The sequence below is a fragment of the Apostichopus japonicus genome, chromosome 8, assembly GCF_037975245.1.
Source record: "Apostichopus japonicus isolate 1M-3 chromosome 8, ASM3797524v1, whole genome shotgun sequence".
Classification (NCBI taxonomy): Eukaryota; Metazoa; Echinodermata; class Holothuroidea; order Aspidochirotida; family Stichopodidae; genus Apostichopus; species Apostichopus japonicus.
Genome location: NC_092568.1, coordinates 41,324,664 through 41,340,673, shown reverse-complemented (window position 1 = coordinate 41,340,673; position 16,010 = coordinate 41,324,664). Strand labels below are relative to the sequence as shown.

Below are 16,010 nucleotides of genomic sequence, written 5' to 3'. Positions count from 1 at the left end.
ACTGCTAACCTGATCTTTTATAATTGATATGTTAAATGATTATAATGATGTTTAATACAGCTTTAAGTGTAACTGGTTTAATAGTAGTCTCATGCAAAGCTGATTATCATTACAAATTTACAATGATTTTTACCACAATAATTACATCTGGTAGCAAAGAACGTTTCTAATCCCTTCAGCTTCACATTTTTTTTTGGCAAGAGCCAGAAGATGTTCAATAATTTGCCATTTTACAGTGGGTAGGTAACAACTAGATGCTATGTTTTCTTCATCCCAATAATTCCCTTTTAATATTATTATTTTCTTTACCTGCACTTTTTCCTAACTATCTGCTACAATTTTAAACTATAACACTGTAATACCTTCATATTCTGAGATTGTTTGGGATGTACTGAGGTCAGAGATCTCCGGGAGCAGGAGAGGAAATAACATCTTGAGATTATTCAAACAAATTCAGAAGACAGTCAAGGCAGGGATGGGACCTGAAGTTAAACAAATTTTAAGTAGTTTGTCATAACCATGACAACAACGAATCCCAGAATTACCATCATTGAGTCATGATCTGGCACAACAATTTCATGTGCACAGCAGGCAGCATTTATTTATAAATGACCAATTTAAACATAAAATTATGGCCAAGGAATAAAAGGCCTGTAATTAGGGTACGCTGCAAAGACTTAAATGTAAAAATTAGGTGGACTAGTTAGGAAATTAGAAAATCAAATTTTGCAAAGATATTTTCCTTTCCTTTCCTTAAATGTGTTTTTAAAAAAAATAGTTTTCTATTGTAGTAACCAATCTATATATGTTAACTACATAAACGACGACACGCTGTGAATTCTGTGGCTGCAAATGGCAAATTCTAAACTCTCTCTGGCCTCCTTCACAGGGAGTTTTTATAGCTACAATAGATATTAAAAAATCAGTATTTATACAAAAGAAGAGAAAATGGACAAAAGCACAGTGTTTTGCGACCAACCAGCATATTCGGAACAGTCCGGTATATCCCTAAGTACACGTGTGTTACTGCTGTCTTAACATGTCATTAATAAAAATAAAATATTAAAAAATGCCACATATGACACAAAATGGTAAAATATGAAAGTTCATAGGAATTAGATAAAAGTATACCCAGACTCATAAAAGTTGTCAAGACCAAAATTTTACTGAGACTGAGAAAGTGGAATATTCAATAAAATTGAATTAAGCTGAATAGCGTTTTATCATTACCCTCCTAGAGCCTCCAAAGTACGGTTCCACCCGACTTATAACTTGGAATAGTAACCCGTTTCCTGTTTCAACCACAACTTCTCAATCAGAAATGTCTAATCACCAGGCTTTGGCTAGAAACTTTGACTACTTGAGGCATTACAGTGGGCAGGTTTTATTATGGTAAGCACTGAAATAACAATTACAGCATCCGCCAATTTACACCTTTATTCTTCCTTCCCATCTCAAATTTATGAGTTTCTCTTTTACCTGGGAATGGTATTTGTATAAATATCTACCTGATATATTTTGTCATCATCATATTTGATATTTATGAGTGTTTTTGGGGGGCTAAATTGTTCCTTCTGGAAAAGATAATAAACAACCCTGTTGACTCCTTCAAGCGGGTTTTTGCTTTTGGTCACAACAATTTTTCCTTTTGGTATCATTCCAATAAGATTACTAATTGATCAAGATAAAGACACCCATAATTCTTTTTTTCACTAACTGAAGTAAATTGAATTCTCAACATTTGTCTCCCCAGATCCCATGTCTTTGTTATTTTTTTTTATCAGTATTAACCATTTGGAAAATGCAAACTTAATAACTTCATAATTGGAAATGAACCATGACTATAAACCAGGTTAAACCAGCTACATTGTTATGGGATTTTATGATTGAACAGTGGCACCACCAAGGCATTGATCAAAGTCAAGAAAAAAGAGGTACCTTTTCTTTCAAAAGAGACTGCCACCTGACAATGTTGAAACAGAAGTCTCAGTCACAATATGTCTTTACCATAAGTCTGTGCTACTGAGTGTAGCTGCATATGATACTGTCCAAACAGACGTCTCAGTTACAATGTCTTTTACCAGAACTTTCATTAAATGCAAAAGTTAAATGGGGTTAATAAAAATAATAAACTACGACATTATTATGAATGCCAATCACTATGAAAGTGAACTTGATATTTTACATAATTTATAACTTTATAGAATGACATGACAGAATCTACACAATTAATGATCAGATGATGTATTAACTTGAATATTGCTGTTGTCACCATGATGCCAAGAGGGAGAGGATGTACAGAAAAACAAAAACGTTCTGTTTAAGCGTAATAAGAATTTTAATAACTTCCCGTCCATATTCTGCTTTTAATTCAGGAAACAAAATAATTCTTGTCTATGAAACTGGTAAAGAAGACTGCAAAATTCTCAAAAGCAGATTTAAGATTTCATCAACTTTCATGACATTTTACCCATTTTGGTAATGCGACCCGACTGGCCCACCCCCCAACCACCCCCCGCCCTGATAAACTGTCACAATGAGCCGTTCCTAACGTCAAATGTCGCCACATTAGAGCTGTAAATTGTGATTTCACCATATTAGATACAAATATATTTACACAGAACTGGATATCCCTCATTGAGACTCAAGAGATATACTGTAAGATGTTACAACCAGTTCATCAGTTCACTGCACAAAGTATATTACATGATTTCGTCAAATACTGAATAATTTCAATTTCATAAAATGCATTACACTAACGTTATTGTAATGCATTTTTCTTTTTCATTTGCAAACCTACAAAGTTTACACGTCTAATTTTATATTTCCAATTATGCTTTATTCTAGATACTGTTTGAGTACTGTTCCAATATGTCTCCACAAATATAACTTAAAACACAGTCAGCATTAAAGTTAACATAAACTTTTCAACTGTAAGATTTTCAACTTTTCCTAAAAAGTCAAGTGTACCTTGAAAAAAGTTATAGTTTAATTTTGAGGCCTATAAAATGGAATTCGTATGAGTTTAACCGTTTCTTTCCACAAAAATAAGAACTATACCAAATAACTATAAGAACTATAATTCGAATTAGTGGGTTTATCTTTCCTACCTATGTGAAACAAATGTTTCACTTTTACCGTGTTTGAAAGCGAGCAACAACTTTCCAATCACAAATTTTCCACAAATGTTTTGACAAAAATTATATTGCATGTTGTAAGAAAAGAAAAATGTTTTGAATAAAATGAAATAAAGTAAACTACAACAGCATAGTTTGTATTTCTTGGTGAGTGTTTGTTTCAAATGACTTGCTTCCTATGAAACATTCAAACATCTTGCATGTTCTAAAGATATATATTCATGTTTAATTGTTTTATTTCACTGCTATCGAGTGAAAGTCGACAACATGACAACATTTCTTGATGTATACCATTCTTACATTACTGACAATACCCTGCAGAGCCCTAACTACATGTTATCAGCCTTTTTGACCAAAAACACATCGAAATGTTTCTTTGAAGTTTTCTATCTTTTTATATAAACTGCTACCTTATATCAAAATCATGCACATAACAACATCAATATTTTTTTTTGAACATCCACATAATTTCAAGTATTTAACTGAATACTACATAAATATCTGAAATGGAATTTACGGAACTATTAGCACGTAACAAGAAAGAAGAAACAGAAAAACCTGTCACTTCACCAGCTGGAAAAGAACAATACTGAGGCAAAGAACAATAATGAGAAAAAGAACAATACTGAGGAAAGAACAATACTGAGGAAAGAACAATACTGAGAAAAAGAACAATACTGAGGAAAAGAACAATACTGAGGAAAAAAAAACTATACTGAGGGAATTAACTTTTCTTCACTTTTTTCCTCTTTAATTGAAATTTTTCCAATCTGACTATAACGTCAGTCTCTTTTACTAAACTTATTAATAAAAATGCATTAATTGTTAAAATATTGTATTGCACTACTAGCTTACCCTGTGAACAAATCCTCGTTTTCCACAACTTTTTTCCAGAACACCTCCATTCTCAGCAGTGAATACAAGTCATAAAACAAACCAGCACCGGCGTCTTTTGTGATAATTAAAGTATGTTAACGAGCATCCAGAGAAAGCAATAATACGGTGACAGCGAAAAGTCACAACTGAACTCTTGTCTTTGATTCAAATATTGTTCACGTATTATCACTTTATATTATTCAGACCTGCTTTTGTTATACACTCAATTCAAATTCTTAAACCACTCAATCTACTGGCCAGAGAAAGTCCTCAATGAAAAAGAAAAACACACAACTAAAATTGTTAAACTCTTCTAAAAGGGAGCCAATTCTTGAAAAGTTTAAAAGACAAAATAATCCCTCCTGTGTGTTGTCTAAAACTCCAGCAATCGCAATGCCAGTTCTACATATATACAATAACTGGAAAAGTTTGTAAAAAAAATGCTGTGCACCTTCCTCCTCTCTCGGAAAAACCGAAAGAAAAAGTTCACTTCTGTGAGAGTTGGACTTGCGAATGAACTCTGAGAAACTAGAAGTGCACAGCCCCCAAATATCTGGTTGGCTCCAACACTCTTCCTTTATTTCGTCTTCCACTGTGTCACTACTGTTACCAATGTATTCTCATAGCTAGTGAATTCACGAGACTCTCTCAGCCAGTCAGCCTGGCTAGCTAGCTGTAGTAGTAGTAGTAGTATCATGTAATTTATGCCCCAACCAATTCAACAAAGGCCAACCAAGGTCAAAACCAAGAGAGCTCCCTATCTACTAAAAGAATTATCTAACAGATACAGCAGAAGCCTAGCCATCTCTTAATAAAAGCACACCCTCACTCACTCACACCACTGTGTGAAAGAAGCAACTCTGTTAGTACTGGTAACACAAAGTGTGAAAGGTAATGAATGAATGAGTGAGTGGATGAATGAATGGTGTAAATTCAAAGGCTGGCTCTTGTTTGATTGGAAGCTAATAGGAAGGAACTGTTACATTTACGACCTGGCCAGACAGAAACTTCTCTGTGATAACAACCACACACACTGAGGTACTGAAAGGGAAATAGACCGTTCCGGGAACTGTTTGCAGCATATATCAGAATAGGAGAAGACATATAAGAGATTTCCAAATTTCCAAAATTACAGAGTGCTAAGGGGCCTTGGCAATGAACTACAATACAAACTTTTTTTAATTTTTTTTTTTTACATGGTGAACTGGAGTGAATGGGAAAAAGCAAAGGAATTAAGATTGGAAGATTCCTTTTGAAAATAAATATATAGAACTATGATTTAACAATTTAGGATTATTTTAAACTAAATATGTTTTTTTTATTGTTATAATAACAAATCTCTAAAACCCAATGTCACAACAACAGCAACAAAAGGAAAGGAATGAAACTGTATTGCCATCAACATGGAAAACAATGTTCAATCAACTAACCACATAACCACAGACAAAAAGAGAGAAAAATATGTAATTTGAACTGTAAATATATTAAAAAGTATGGTATTACAATGGACTCGTTATGACAGGAAGGATAACGTTTCTTTGAGGTTTCAATGTTTTTAAAGTATGTTTGCAATAAAGATGATCTCCTGGATAGAAACACTAACAGTTATGGGTAGTCAATTACAATAGCTACATAATTAGTTTTCTTGTTGGTATAATTTGAATCTCTAAATCTGTTTCTAATGTTAGAGAAAGCATAATTTTTTTTTTTTTTTTAAATAATTGAGAATTTTTATGCAAAGTACTTGGTCAAGTTTTGAATAATCATTTTAGTAAACAGTAGACATTGGTAGCTAGCTGAACACACTATCATGACAGGCACTTTACAAGTAGTTCTCACAGACTACGGAGAGGAAAAAAAGTGTCTGTCTTTTGCAATGTTTTTACATGCAAATCATTTAGGCTTCTTTCTTTTTCTGTTGCAATATTGACAAAATCCAACAAAAGTGAACGTTAAAAGACATGAGAGACATAAAACCATGTTTGTTCCTTCCTAGGATTGATATGTGTTTTACTCTTATTAAACATGTCAAACCATGAAAAGTTTACATGTACACAAGTATGGTATTTTAATCAACTTGTTGGGGCGGTGTTTATTGTTGTAGGCTGCTACAGAAAACATAATTACGCAGCTAGTGTTTAGATTGTAATAATAATGATACTGTAATTAATTGTGATATGGGTGGAACAAGTCGTTTGCTCGCAATGAAGCAGGTAAACATGTTAAATGCAGCAATTTACAACACTGATGCTAATTGTGGTATCTTAAAACAGTTATGGAAGAAAATTATGTGCCTGCAGTTTAGACAACATGCAAACATGTTAACTGCAGAGCTGTGTTAATCTGAGAATAAGATCCTTTAACCTCTTTAAAAAAAAAATAGCTTTTTTTAAGTTCATGTTGGTCGATCATGATTATATCAAAATTATTATAAAATCGATCACTAACAGCACAGTTCATTAGCTTGACCAGTCAATTTTCAATTTCAATAAATGAAGATGGCGTCGACAATTTGAAAAGGCCTTAGATACATCAATTGCTTTCTGTATGTGATTAACACTAATAACGAAATCAGTGCTCCACAATGACAACATTTCTAGATATGAATGAAGTCAGTACTTACTCATTAATTATGCAACATCACGAGACATTGACTCAAAGTTTGAAGTATTCTAACATCGCGTTATAGAATTATCAAAACTAATTCCCTAGCACTTCTAAAAGCAAATTATTTACCATTTAATTGGCATGCCTATAATAGACAATGATATCTGACATATAAATAGCATAGAGAATCCCCAAGAAGACTATAACTATAGTAAAGAATGAGGGCAGCATTAAAATGCTAGCTTCATTTTGAATGTGAAAATTATTTCTCTTTGTAGAATTTTTTATTTTTTTTGGGAAAAAAAATAATGTTGCTATGGTTGATTAATTACATTATTCCTACAGAAACACCAGTTTGGTATGACCCTGTAATTATATGTTAGTTTATGCTAAGCACTAAGAGATTTCTTTGCTAACTTTCTGTTTCCTGTATCAGCGAAGAATGAATTAACAAGCCTGTGCTACACCTCATCTGATCACTATACAATTTTCTGCCTTTTACAAAATTTTACTCAGTTTTCATCAGCATTACACATCATTTTTGTCTTTAATGAATGTAAATGAAGCTTGTATCAGCCAGTTCAATATGCAAAAGTCAGCACATTGTTAAAGGTACACCTTGAAGAGAATTATTGATAGCATTACAAGCTCTGATTGGGTAACTCAGTGTGGGACTGAATATAAACAGGTTATCTTATCGGAGAAGCATGCAGGTTGCATAACCAAAGAATATGTATGGAAACAGAGAGGAGGAGATTGGAACAAGCTCGTTGTTGTTCAAAACAACACACCAAGATGAAGAATTACAATCATGTAAATCACAAATATTCAAACAGAAAATCAGAAAGTAGTTAATTTCCTTGCTGTTTCTTCTCTCTGCCATCCCCTTATTCCTGCCCTCTCTCCCCTCCTCCCCTCCCCCATCCCCTACCCTTTCTTCCTTGTATATTCTTGAGGGACAATCCCATCCATTGTTATTTCAGTTCAATATACAATTTCTATTTCAGGTGCAAGCCCTTGTTTTGGGTTTTACAATTTGTTTTGGGTTTTACAACAAGCTAGTTTTGATTAGTACTTGGTACTTACCTGATGTAATGAAGTTGACCAATCAGATGAAAGAGCACAACATGAAAAGAAAGGAAAAGGAGAAAACATTAATGATTTGTCATTTTGGCATTAATTATACTAATTTAAATTCAAGACACAGTTTTGCTACATTCTTAACTTGGCTGGAGCAATTAATGATCTGACCTCATTAGATAATCTAGCTGATCATTGCTGTATGTTGATAATTGCATTTGTTGCCATGTGATGTGATTAACATATCCATCATGAATATGCATTGTCATGAATATGCATTGTCATGAATATGTATGAGCAAACCCTGAGGCCTTTGATTTGGTACAGTAGATGTTGATCATGACTGTTGAATGAGATAATCTCCCAAGAATTGAAGACAACCTGTCTCAGCGGATGTGGCTTGGGTGTGTCTAGCTCCCTCCATGTTATATTACCATGTCAGGTAATTAGGATGTCGCCGTTCTAACTTGAGACACTCATGGGAACAGTTTCAAAGGTCATTCAGTTACATGGTTAGTTAAACATCATCACCCAGCACATCTGTAATGTTACACTACTCTGCTCTCCCAAGCCTTCTCCAGCCACCCCCCCCCCCCATGTTCCCTTTACATAGCAGCAGCAGATTCAGATCATGTTTGACAAAAACGATGTTTCAATTCCTTGGCATTTTGTATGCAGTGAATATGACATGCCGCCAGGGTTTTAGCTAATTTGCCTGCTCTGTCATTAAGGTTAACAGAAAATGGGAGGAAAAATGGGAGGAAATGGGAGGAAAATGAATGAATGAATGGGAAAATGGGAGGAAACAGAAAATGGGAGGAAAAAGTACAACACCAAAACTACTGTTATGGTATGTAACAAGACAGGATCAACACATTATGTAACATGAAATTACATTTCATGTGAAGAGACATACGTGCAAGTAGATGGGGGGGTGCACATGATAAACAACCCTGAAGAATGAACAGACCGAATCCAGAGAATATACTCAATCACATAAGTACTACTAATACAACATTGAGCCTCAAACAGTGGAATAACTGACTTACAATTATTTATGAGTATCATCGACCAAACAGGATAATTGTAATATTCAATGAATGTGCAAAAAAAAAACATCAACCTAAAGCACCAATATAAACACAGAATGGTTTTTCTTCAAAAAACAGTGGTTTTCCTCACAATAAGAATGTATTCATGCATCATTTTGATCTAATTTTGATCTTGTCTACAAAGCACTCATTCTCTAGCTCCAAGATGTGGAGACTTCCCAGGTGATGGATGCTACCTCATCATTAACGTTCCTCTCCTCAGATGAGCTCATATATACCTGGCTTCCCCTATTACTACTGTACAGTCCTCCTATAAAGGGCTGAATTTATCAATGTTTATAAGATGTTGTTTTTCTGTGGCCTGTGGCTGCTGCTGTTCTAGGTCACTGATGTCTGTATCACTGTCAACAATTGTTGATCTAAGGAGAATCCTTGGCTTTGTTTTAACTATTTCTAAGGTCAGACTGAGGACAAAGGAATGGGAAGTTCATGAAAGGTCAAAGTTAGCCTAGGGGTAAATAATTAATGGTCTCCTGTGTATCCAGGTTTTAGGAGACCCACTGAGATGTCTCAATGTTTAAGAATGTGATCCGGAATGTGAGCAATATGAGTAACAAGTTGTAGATAGCTCAACTCATCAACAGGGAGATTCACTGTTATCAACAGTAATATGTTAGATAGTTCAGCTCATCAACAGGGAGATTCACTGTGATCAACAGTAATATGTTGTAGATAGTTCAACTCATCAACATGGAGATTCAATGTGATCAACAGTAATATGTTGTAGATAGTTCAGCTCATCAACAGGGAGATTCAATGTTATCTGTTCCTTTTTACTTACATTTTATTGTACAGCGCTTCAAGATTTTTGGGAGGCGCTATATAAGTATTACGTATTATTATCACTATTATCTGGCATGGAAGCAATATGAGTAAAATTGTACATAGTTCAACTCATCAACAGAGAGATTTAATGTGATCAACAGTAATCTGTTGTAGATAGTTCAACTCATCAACAGGGAGATTCAATGTTATCTGTTCCTTTTTACTTACATTTTATTGTACAGCGCTTCAAGATTTTTGGGAGGCGCTATATAAGTATTACGTATTATTATTATTATCTGGCATGGAAGCAATATGAGTAAAATTGTACATAGTTCACCTCATCAACAGAGAGATTTAATGTGATCAACAGAGTAATCTATTGTAGATAGTTCAACTCATCAACAGGGAGATTTAATGTGATCAACAGTAATATGTTGTAGATAGTTCAACTCATCAACAGGGAGATTTAATGTGATCAACAGTAATATGTTATTAATAGGTAAAGCTATTGGTTGCCTTGCATAACCAGATTCCACCATTAACCACATTTATGTTCTGTATACACCATCTGTTTCATCCAACAGTCATTACCATTTACAACCATAATTTGAATCCTCATTTGAGAAGGAGGCATGGGCTAGGTACCATTTACCATGAAAGTCAGGTAGGTCTTGATTAAAAGTTGATGTTTGTTTTCACAAGTACTGTAATAGCTGGGTCCGTTGTTATTTTAAACATCTGCAGTGACATATTAATCCAATCAAATGTGAAAATAATTTCTTGCCCCAGGTGCTTATTTGATGACAATAGAAGTAAAATAAACTAAATTACAAATATAGCCAGCTGCCTAAATGTGAGAATAATGTAACTATTGTTTTCCAACTCAATTTCTCTACTCCCAACATTTCTATTAACTTTTCTATATTTCATTTCTAACTGATCTCTAACATGTCAATGTATACAACATAGATCTATTAGCCTATATTTCTATACAAATTACATGCATGTAACTATATTCTCTCCCCACATGAAGATGTTACTGATATAAAGGCAACCAAATAGAAGTTTCCTCAACTTGCAAGTGCTAAGACATTCTTGGAAGCTTGAGGGTACTTAAAACATTTGCTTGTGAGTAGAGAATTCACCCACTGTAACATTATTACGTAGAAATAATGTCTTATTTGCTTTACTCTGATAGCAATCTTTACTACAAATTTTTATGACAACTTTTTTTTTATAGCAAACTCAGCTCAGAACAAAATGGCAGGACAAATGGTTCACTCGGGAATGGAACTCTTACATCATCGCATATATTACAGCTTGACATCATAAAACAGAAGAAAATTAAAAGGCAAATTAGAAATATGTACGTAAATCTGCTCTCTGTTGGACCCCAAGGAACCAAGGAGAAAATATTCATAATTTAATCATTACCGCAATCAGTTAACGATATTCCCTCGATGACTCTGTATAGTGATATTTAGCAAAATTAAAGCTAGGTAAAATATCTCTTATTTAAATGAATAGTTTTGGCAAGTTTTGTTACCAAGCGCGGAGTACTATGGTAGAATATAATGTTATTCATGAAGATAAAGTATTCAGCAATCTACAACAAACAGATTTGATAAAGAGGGTGGTATTTGCAGGAGCAGGGTTGCCAAGTATGTGGTATGTACAGTGGTATGCATGACACAGGACAATTACACATCCGTTGGTCGATGACATTTTATACCCAATAATCAAACAGTCCCAATACCTCACAATTTCCCTTTGGCCTGTTTGCAAGGATATACATCTTGAAGCTTTCTGACACTTATTGAATGTTAATGTTTCAGGCCTCAGTATCCAATTACAAATGAACACAAACACAACAGGATCTAAACTTGATCAATGTACGAGGCAAAGCACACGAAAAAAGGCAATAAATTTATGGCAAAGAATTTCAAGTTGCAAGTTCTGTTTTACTCTCCATTTTTAACAATTCACATCCGTACCGCCAAATAACAATTCCAAACATTAATGAGTCAGTCTCTTGTCATGTTGGACTATTCTTGCAGATCGGTATTAAGGGATGTCTAATTATTTAGTTTTATATGCACACTACTACATAACATTACTGGAGTTCAAATTAAGTCATTCTGATCCAGTTTGAAATACTCTCTCTTTCTAATCGCCTCATCTGCTCGGGTGACATTACATTCAAGAGCAGCAAACTTTATCTATGTTAGGGTCAAAACATCTTGAGTTGAAATATTTCCATCTCTTATTATCCAAGAGGACAGACTTAGTGTCTCAATATTTGAGGCCCACTTGCTAATTAAGTGATGCAGACCATTCAAAACTGTAATCATAGAAGACTGAGATCATTCTGACGATATCTGCCCTTAATATAAAAAAAAAGAAAAAAAAACCCCTCTAACTGATCAGCCAGCAATGACCATGGACTCTAGGATTGTGCAAAGATGAATACATATATATATATATATTTGTAGCATTGTAAATGCAAGGTTTTAATAAGTGGGTGACTGAAAAGAAAACACATTACTATGGTCTATTATTATGAATTAATGTTAGAATGATTGTATTTCTAATTGAATGTAATGCCAGAATGAATGCATAAATGAATGCATAAATGAAGCCATAACCATCTTTCCATTTGAATATTGATTGAAGAAATGGATAATGACTGTTTGACTGCATGGAAGAATGACTGAATGTATGACGGGAATGTATGAATGAATGAATGTGTAAATGAATGAATGTATGAATGAATGTATGAATGGTCTGACTGACTGACTGCATGGAAGAATGACTAAATGTTTGACTGAATGTGTGAATGAATGGATATATAAATGAATGTATGAATGAATGGTCTGACTCACTGACTGCATGAATGAAAGAATGAATGAATGTATGAAAGAATGTTTGTATGGATGAATGAATGTATAAATGAATGGTCTGACTGACTGCATGGAATAATGAGTGAACGAATGACTGACTGCATGAAAGAATCAATGAATGTATGAATAAATCAATAAATAAATGTATGAATGGTCTGACTGACTGACTGACTGCTTGGAAGAATGACTGACTGAATGAATGAATAAATAAGGATCTGCAGGAGGGTCTGAATGAATGACTGACTCCATGAAAGAATGAACGAATGGTCTGACTGACGGACTCCATGAAAGAATGACTGACTGACTGAATGAATAAATGAGGATCTGAATGGATCGGTCTGAATGAATGAGTGATTTCATGAAAGAATGACTGAATGAACCAATGTATGAATGAAGGGTCTGACTAACTGATTCCATGAAAGAATGACTGACTGACTGAATGAATGAATGAATAAATGAGGATCTGAATGGAGGGTTTGAATGAATGACTGACTCCATGTCCCACTAAACATATCCTACTAATTATTACCATTATTCCATGAATAAATTATCCCACTGTCCCATTAACGGTTCTGCAATAATGCACCGTTCCCGGCTAGGGCAAATCCAGCTCAGGTGCAAATCATCTTCACAAATTTGACCTACATTTTGCTATCTCATTGCTTCAGTTAATTTTCAGTAGATTCAAAGCACAAAACGTTGCAAACACATCATTACAGGTTTTGGGTAACCAGAGGTGATGTCTTGTGTTCTCAAATCAAATTTTGGGGCTCACCACCTACAACTTCAACATCTGTTTCCTAATGAGGTCATGACTACATCAAACACGATATTAACTAGAAGACATGTTAGCACGCCTTACACAACGAGGAAGAGCAGCTACAAAAACATGCGTGAAGTTATTTACCAAAATCAAAACGAATTACGCATACCCTATTCACACACCCCACTCCAGAGGTTTCAAAACGTAGAACTAGCACAATCAAATCTCTCCCCCGCCCCCCAGTAACCCTCCGGCAAAAATCAACTATAATTTAGGCCCCTGGTGGTCGTATTTTAAAACTCGAGTCTTGCTTCACATCTGCGAGCCGTAGGCGGTCAGTCAAAGAACGGCATATCACTTCGGTCCGCAATGTCAGTATACGGAGCCTTACAAAAGGCAAAAATAAACAATTATTTAAATCACATTGCCTGTGATTGGGAATGACATGAACCTTGGGTCGTGTGATGAAGTAAATCAGTTCGAAAGGTGCGACACGACAGGGGTTTCAATCACCGCTTATACCGTTCTGCTTACGGGCCCCGCAGAGCCCACGTGACCTCCATTTTGTTCGTTAATGTTTGCCTCAATTTCTGTTAATGATCATGGCAACTGTAACAAAATCTGCCGATGTCAAAACATACAGCTCTAATAATAAGTCTAAGGGTTTTTTTTTCATGTTCGGTGTGGGGTTCGCTAATTACATCAAATTCAGGTACACATGCAGTGTGAAGGCCTGAGATGTAGGGTTATGAGAGAGAGAAAGAGAGCTTAACAAAAATAGGTGACAAGACCTTATTTTCAAGGTTGCATACCAAAGTGCCAGTGAAATTGATTTTGTCATGCCATCCCTTAAAGAGAAGAGAACCCTTCACCTACTTCTTAAAACAAACTGTCACAAACAATTAGCTTGATGAAGAGATAACGAACCTCCCAGTTTCTATCGGTCTCAGGCCATAATATTCAAACTGGCTATTAATGTTAACGACCAACAAGATCAATGTTGGAAATACTCTTCCCTGACCTTTCTAAAGCGACAGCAGACACACCCAATGCTTTTTTGGACTAAAACTGTCCTGTTCAGCTAGTAATGGATAGCCCAGGTGGTACTGCTTGAACAGCTTAAATATTTTGTAGCAATTTCCCCCCTTTCCCTTCATGCGGTTGGGGAGGGGGGGAGGCGGGAGTGGGAAGGAATTCAAATAGTTAATATTAAGCCCTAACCATTGATGCATCTTTATTAATGATATGCAAGTTATTACCATATATTAGATGACCAGTTAATACTGCTGTAGCATTCTAAGTCTTCCGGACAAATAAAAAACCAAAACAGAACAACATTGTTCCTTCACTTTTCAAAGAGAAATTCACATTTAATCCGTGCCCACACTGAATCTTCATCCCCATTCAGAAAGCACCACTATCAAATATGCCACAATGAAGAACATTTGTGAATGACGAACAGACTGAAAAAACAAAAAAACAACCAAAATTTCGACCAATAAAAACCCCAAACTTCCCCGACCCCCACTTTCACTGTAAGTTAACACCACAACCAAAGAATCTTATTCTGGTTTTTGATTTACAAAGTTGAGCATACACATTTGATATTCTCAAAACAGATTGATGGGTATATGTGTGGTATAATTTAGTCAAATAAACTAACAGGTCTATGTAATCAGATTTCTACAGACTTGGAGGGCGATTTAACACTACTCCAGTCTGCTCCTAACCTCCCATTACCCCAATCACAATCACAATCAGATATCAAAGTCCCCTTCCCTATACCCAAGGGAATATTTAATGGGTGGGGTGGGATTCGTGGAGGTGGAGGGGAATTGCTCATCACTTGAAAGTTCACAACAGGGTGACAATCTCAAAGATGGCGCTACGTATAACCTTTAAACACCGAGAGAAATCACTTAAATCATACATACATCAAAACCGCTTTACACGAATCTGGATTTAATAGCTTACCTTAGTAATTCGAAATGAATAGATCAAAAATAACAATGAGCCCCTATTCATACCATAAAAAAATTAAGTAAATTTAATCAGAGGAAATGCTAATAGAGGAAACACCTTCGGTACAGATTTTCTTAACTCTGGGGCACTATAGCCTCAATATGTCAAGATAAATGCATGAAAGCACTTTAAGTCAACCCGTCAAAGGGTTCAGGGATAATAAACATATAACTTACACATGGCTTAAATGTACATAATTACTAGAGGCTCTCCCCCCAAAGGAACGTGCCATAAATCAATTACAGGTGTGTCATGCAAAGCAAAGTGGTAATTCGTATCAGAAAAAAAAATATTCAGAATATTTTTTGGCCGAACATATCTGGAGGCTACTTTAGAGAGAAATGGTGCTAAAGATTTTGGTCTAGCATCGAGGGAGAAGATACTTCAAAGTGGGTCAGCTCTCTCTTGAAAGCTTTGAAGAGAAGCAAAGAAACAAACGGAGAAAGATGAAGAAGGGCACATATGAATGATCCTCAACTGATCACAAGTTCAACAACTTTAAAAACTAATTCTGGATTTCTTACAACAACTGTTCACAGCTGAAAATGGAAACGAGAGAGAAGGATTTTTCTTTTTCTTTCTTTTCATAAATTAATACAGCCACAGGGTTCCCAAGAGTGAAAAATAGAGACAATAGAAGAGCTATCTGACAGGATTCATGAGAGAATTGATCCCAGTACACACTCACCCTTCCCATCCATTACTCACATCTCACCCTGCAACATGACATCTCCATAATCCAGAGCTG

The 16,010-nt window shown here is 35.2% G+C and overlaps 1 protein-coding gene across 5 annotated transcripts in view; it reads right to left on the bottom strand.

The window, feature by feature from the left end:
* LOC139972054 (vitamin D3 receptor B-like) overlaps positions 1–16,010 on the bottom strand; it is a 238,195-nt gene that overhangs the window by 50,010 nt on the left and 172,175 nt on the right. Inside the window, exon 1 of one of the 5 annotated variants that reach the window (XM_071978946.1) lies at positions 3,993–5,204. The exons of the other annotated variants lie outside the window; for them this stretch is intronic. Within the exon in view, the coding sequence (XP_071835047.1) occupies positions 3,993–4,042 (50 nt within the window). The 5' untranslated portion in view covers positions 4,043–5,204. Of the gene's footprint in view, positions 1–3,992; positions 5,205–16,010 lie in introns of those variants that run through there. 5 annotated transcript variants of the gene reach the window in all.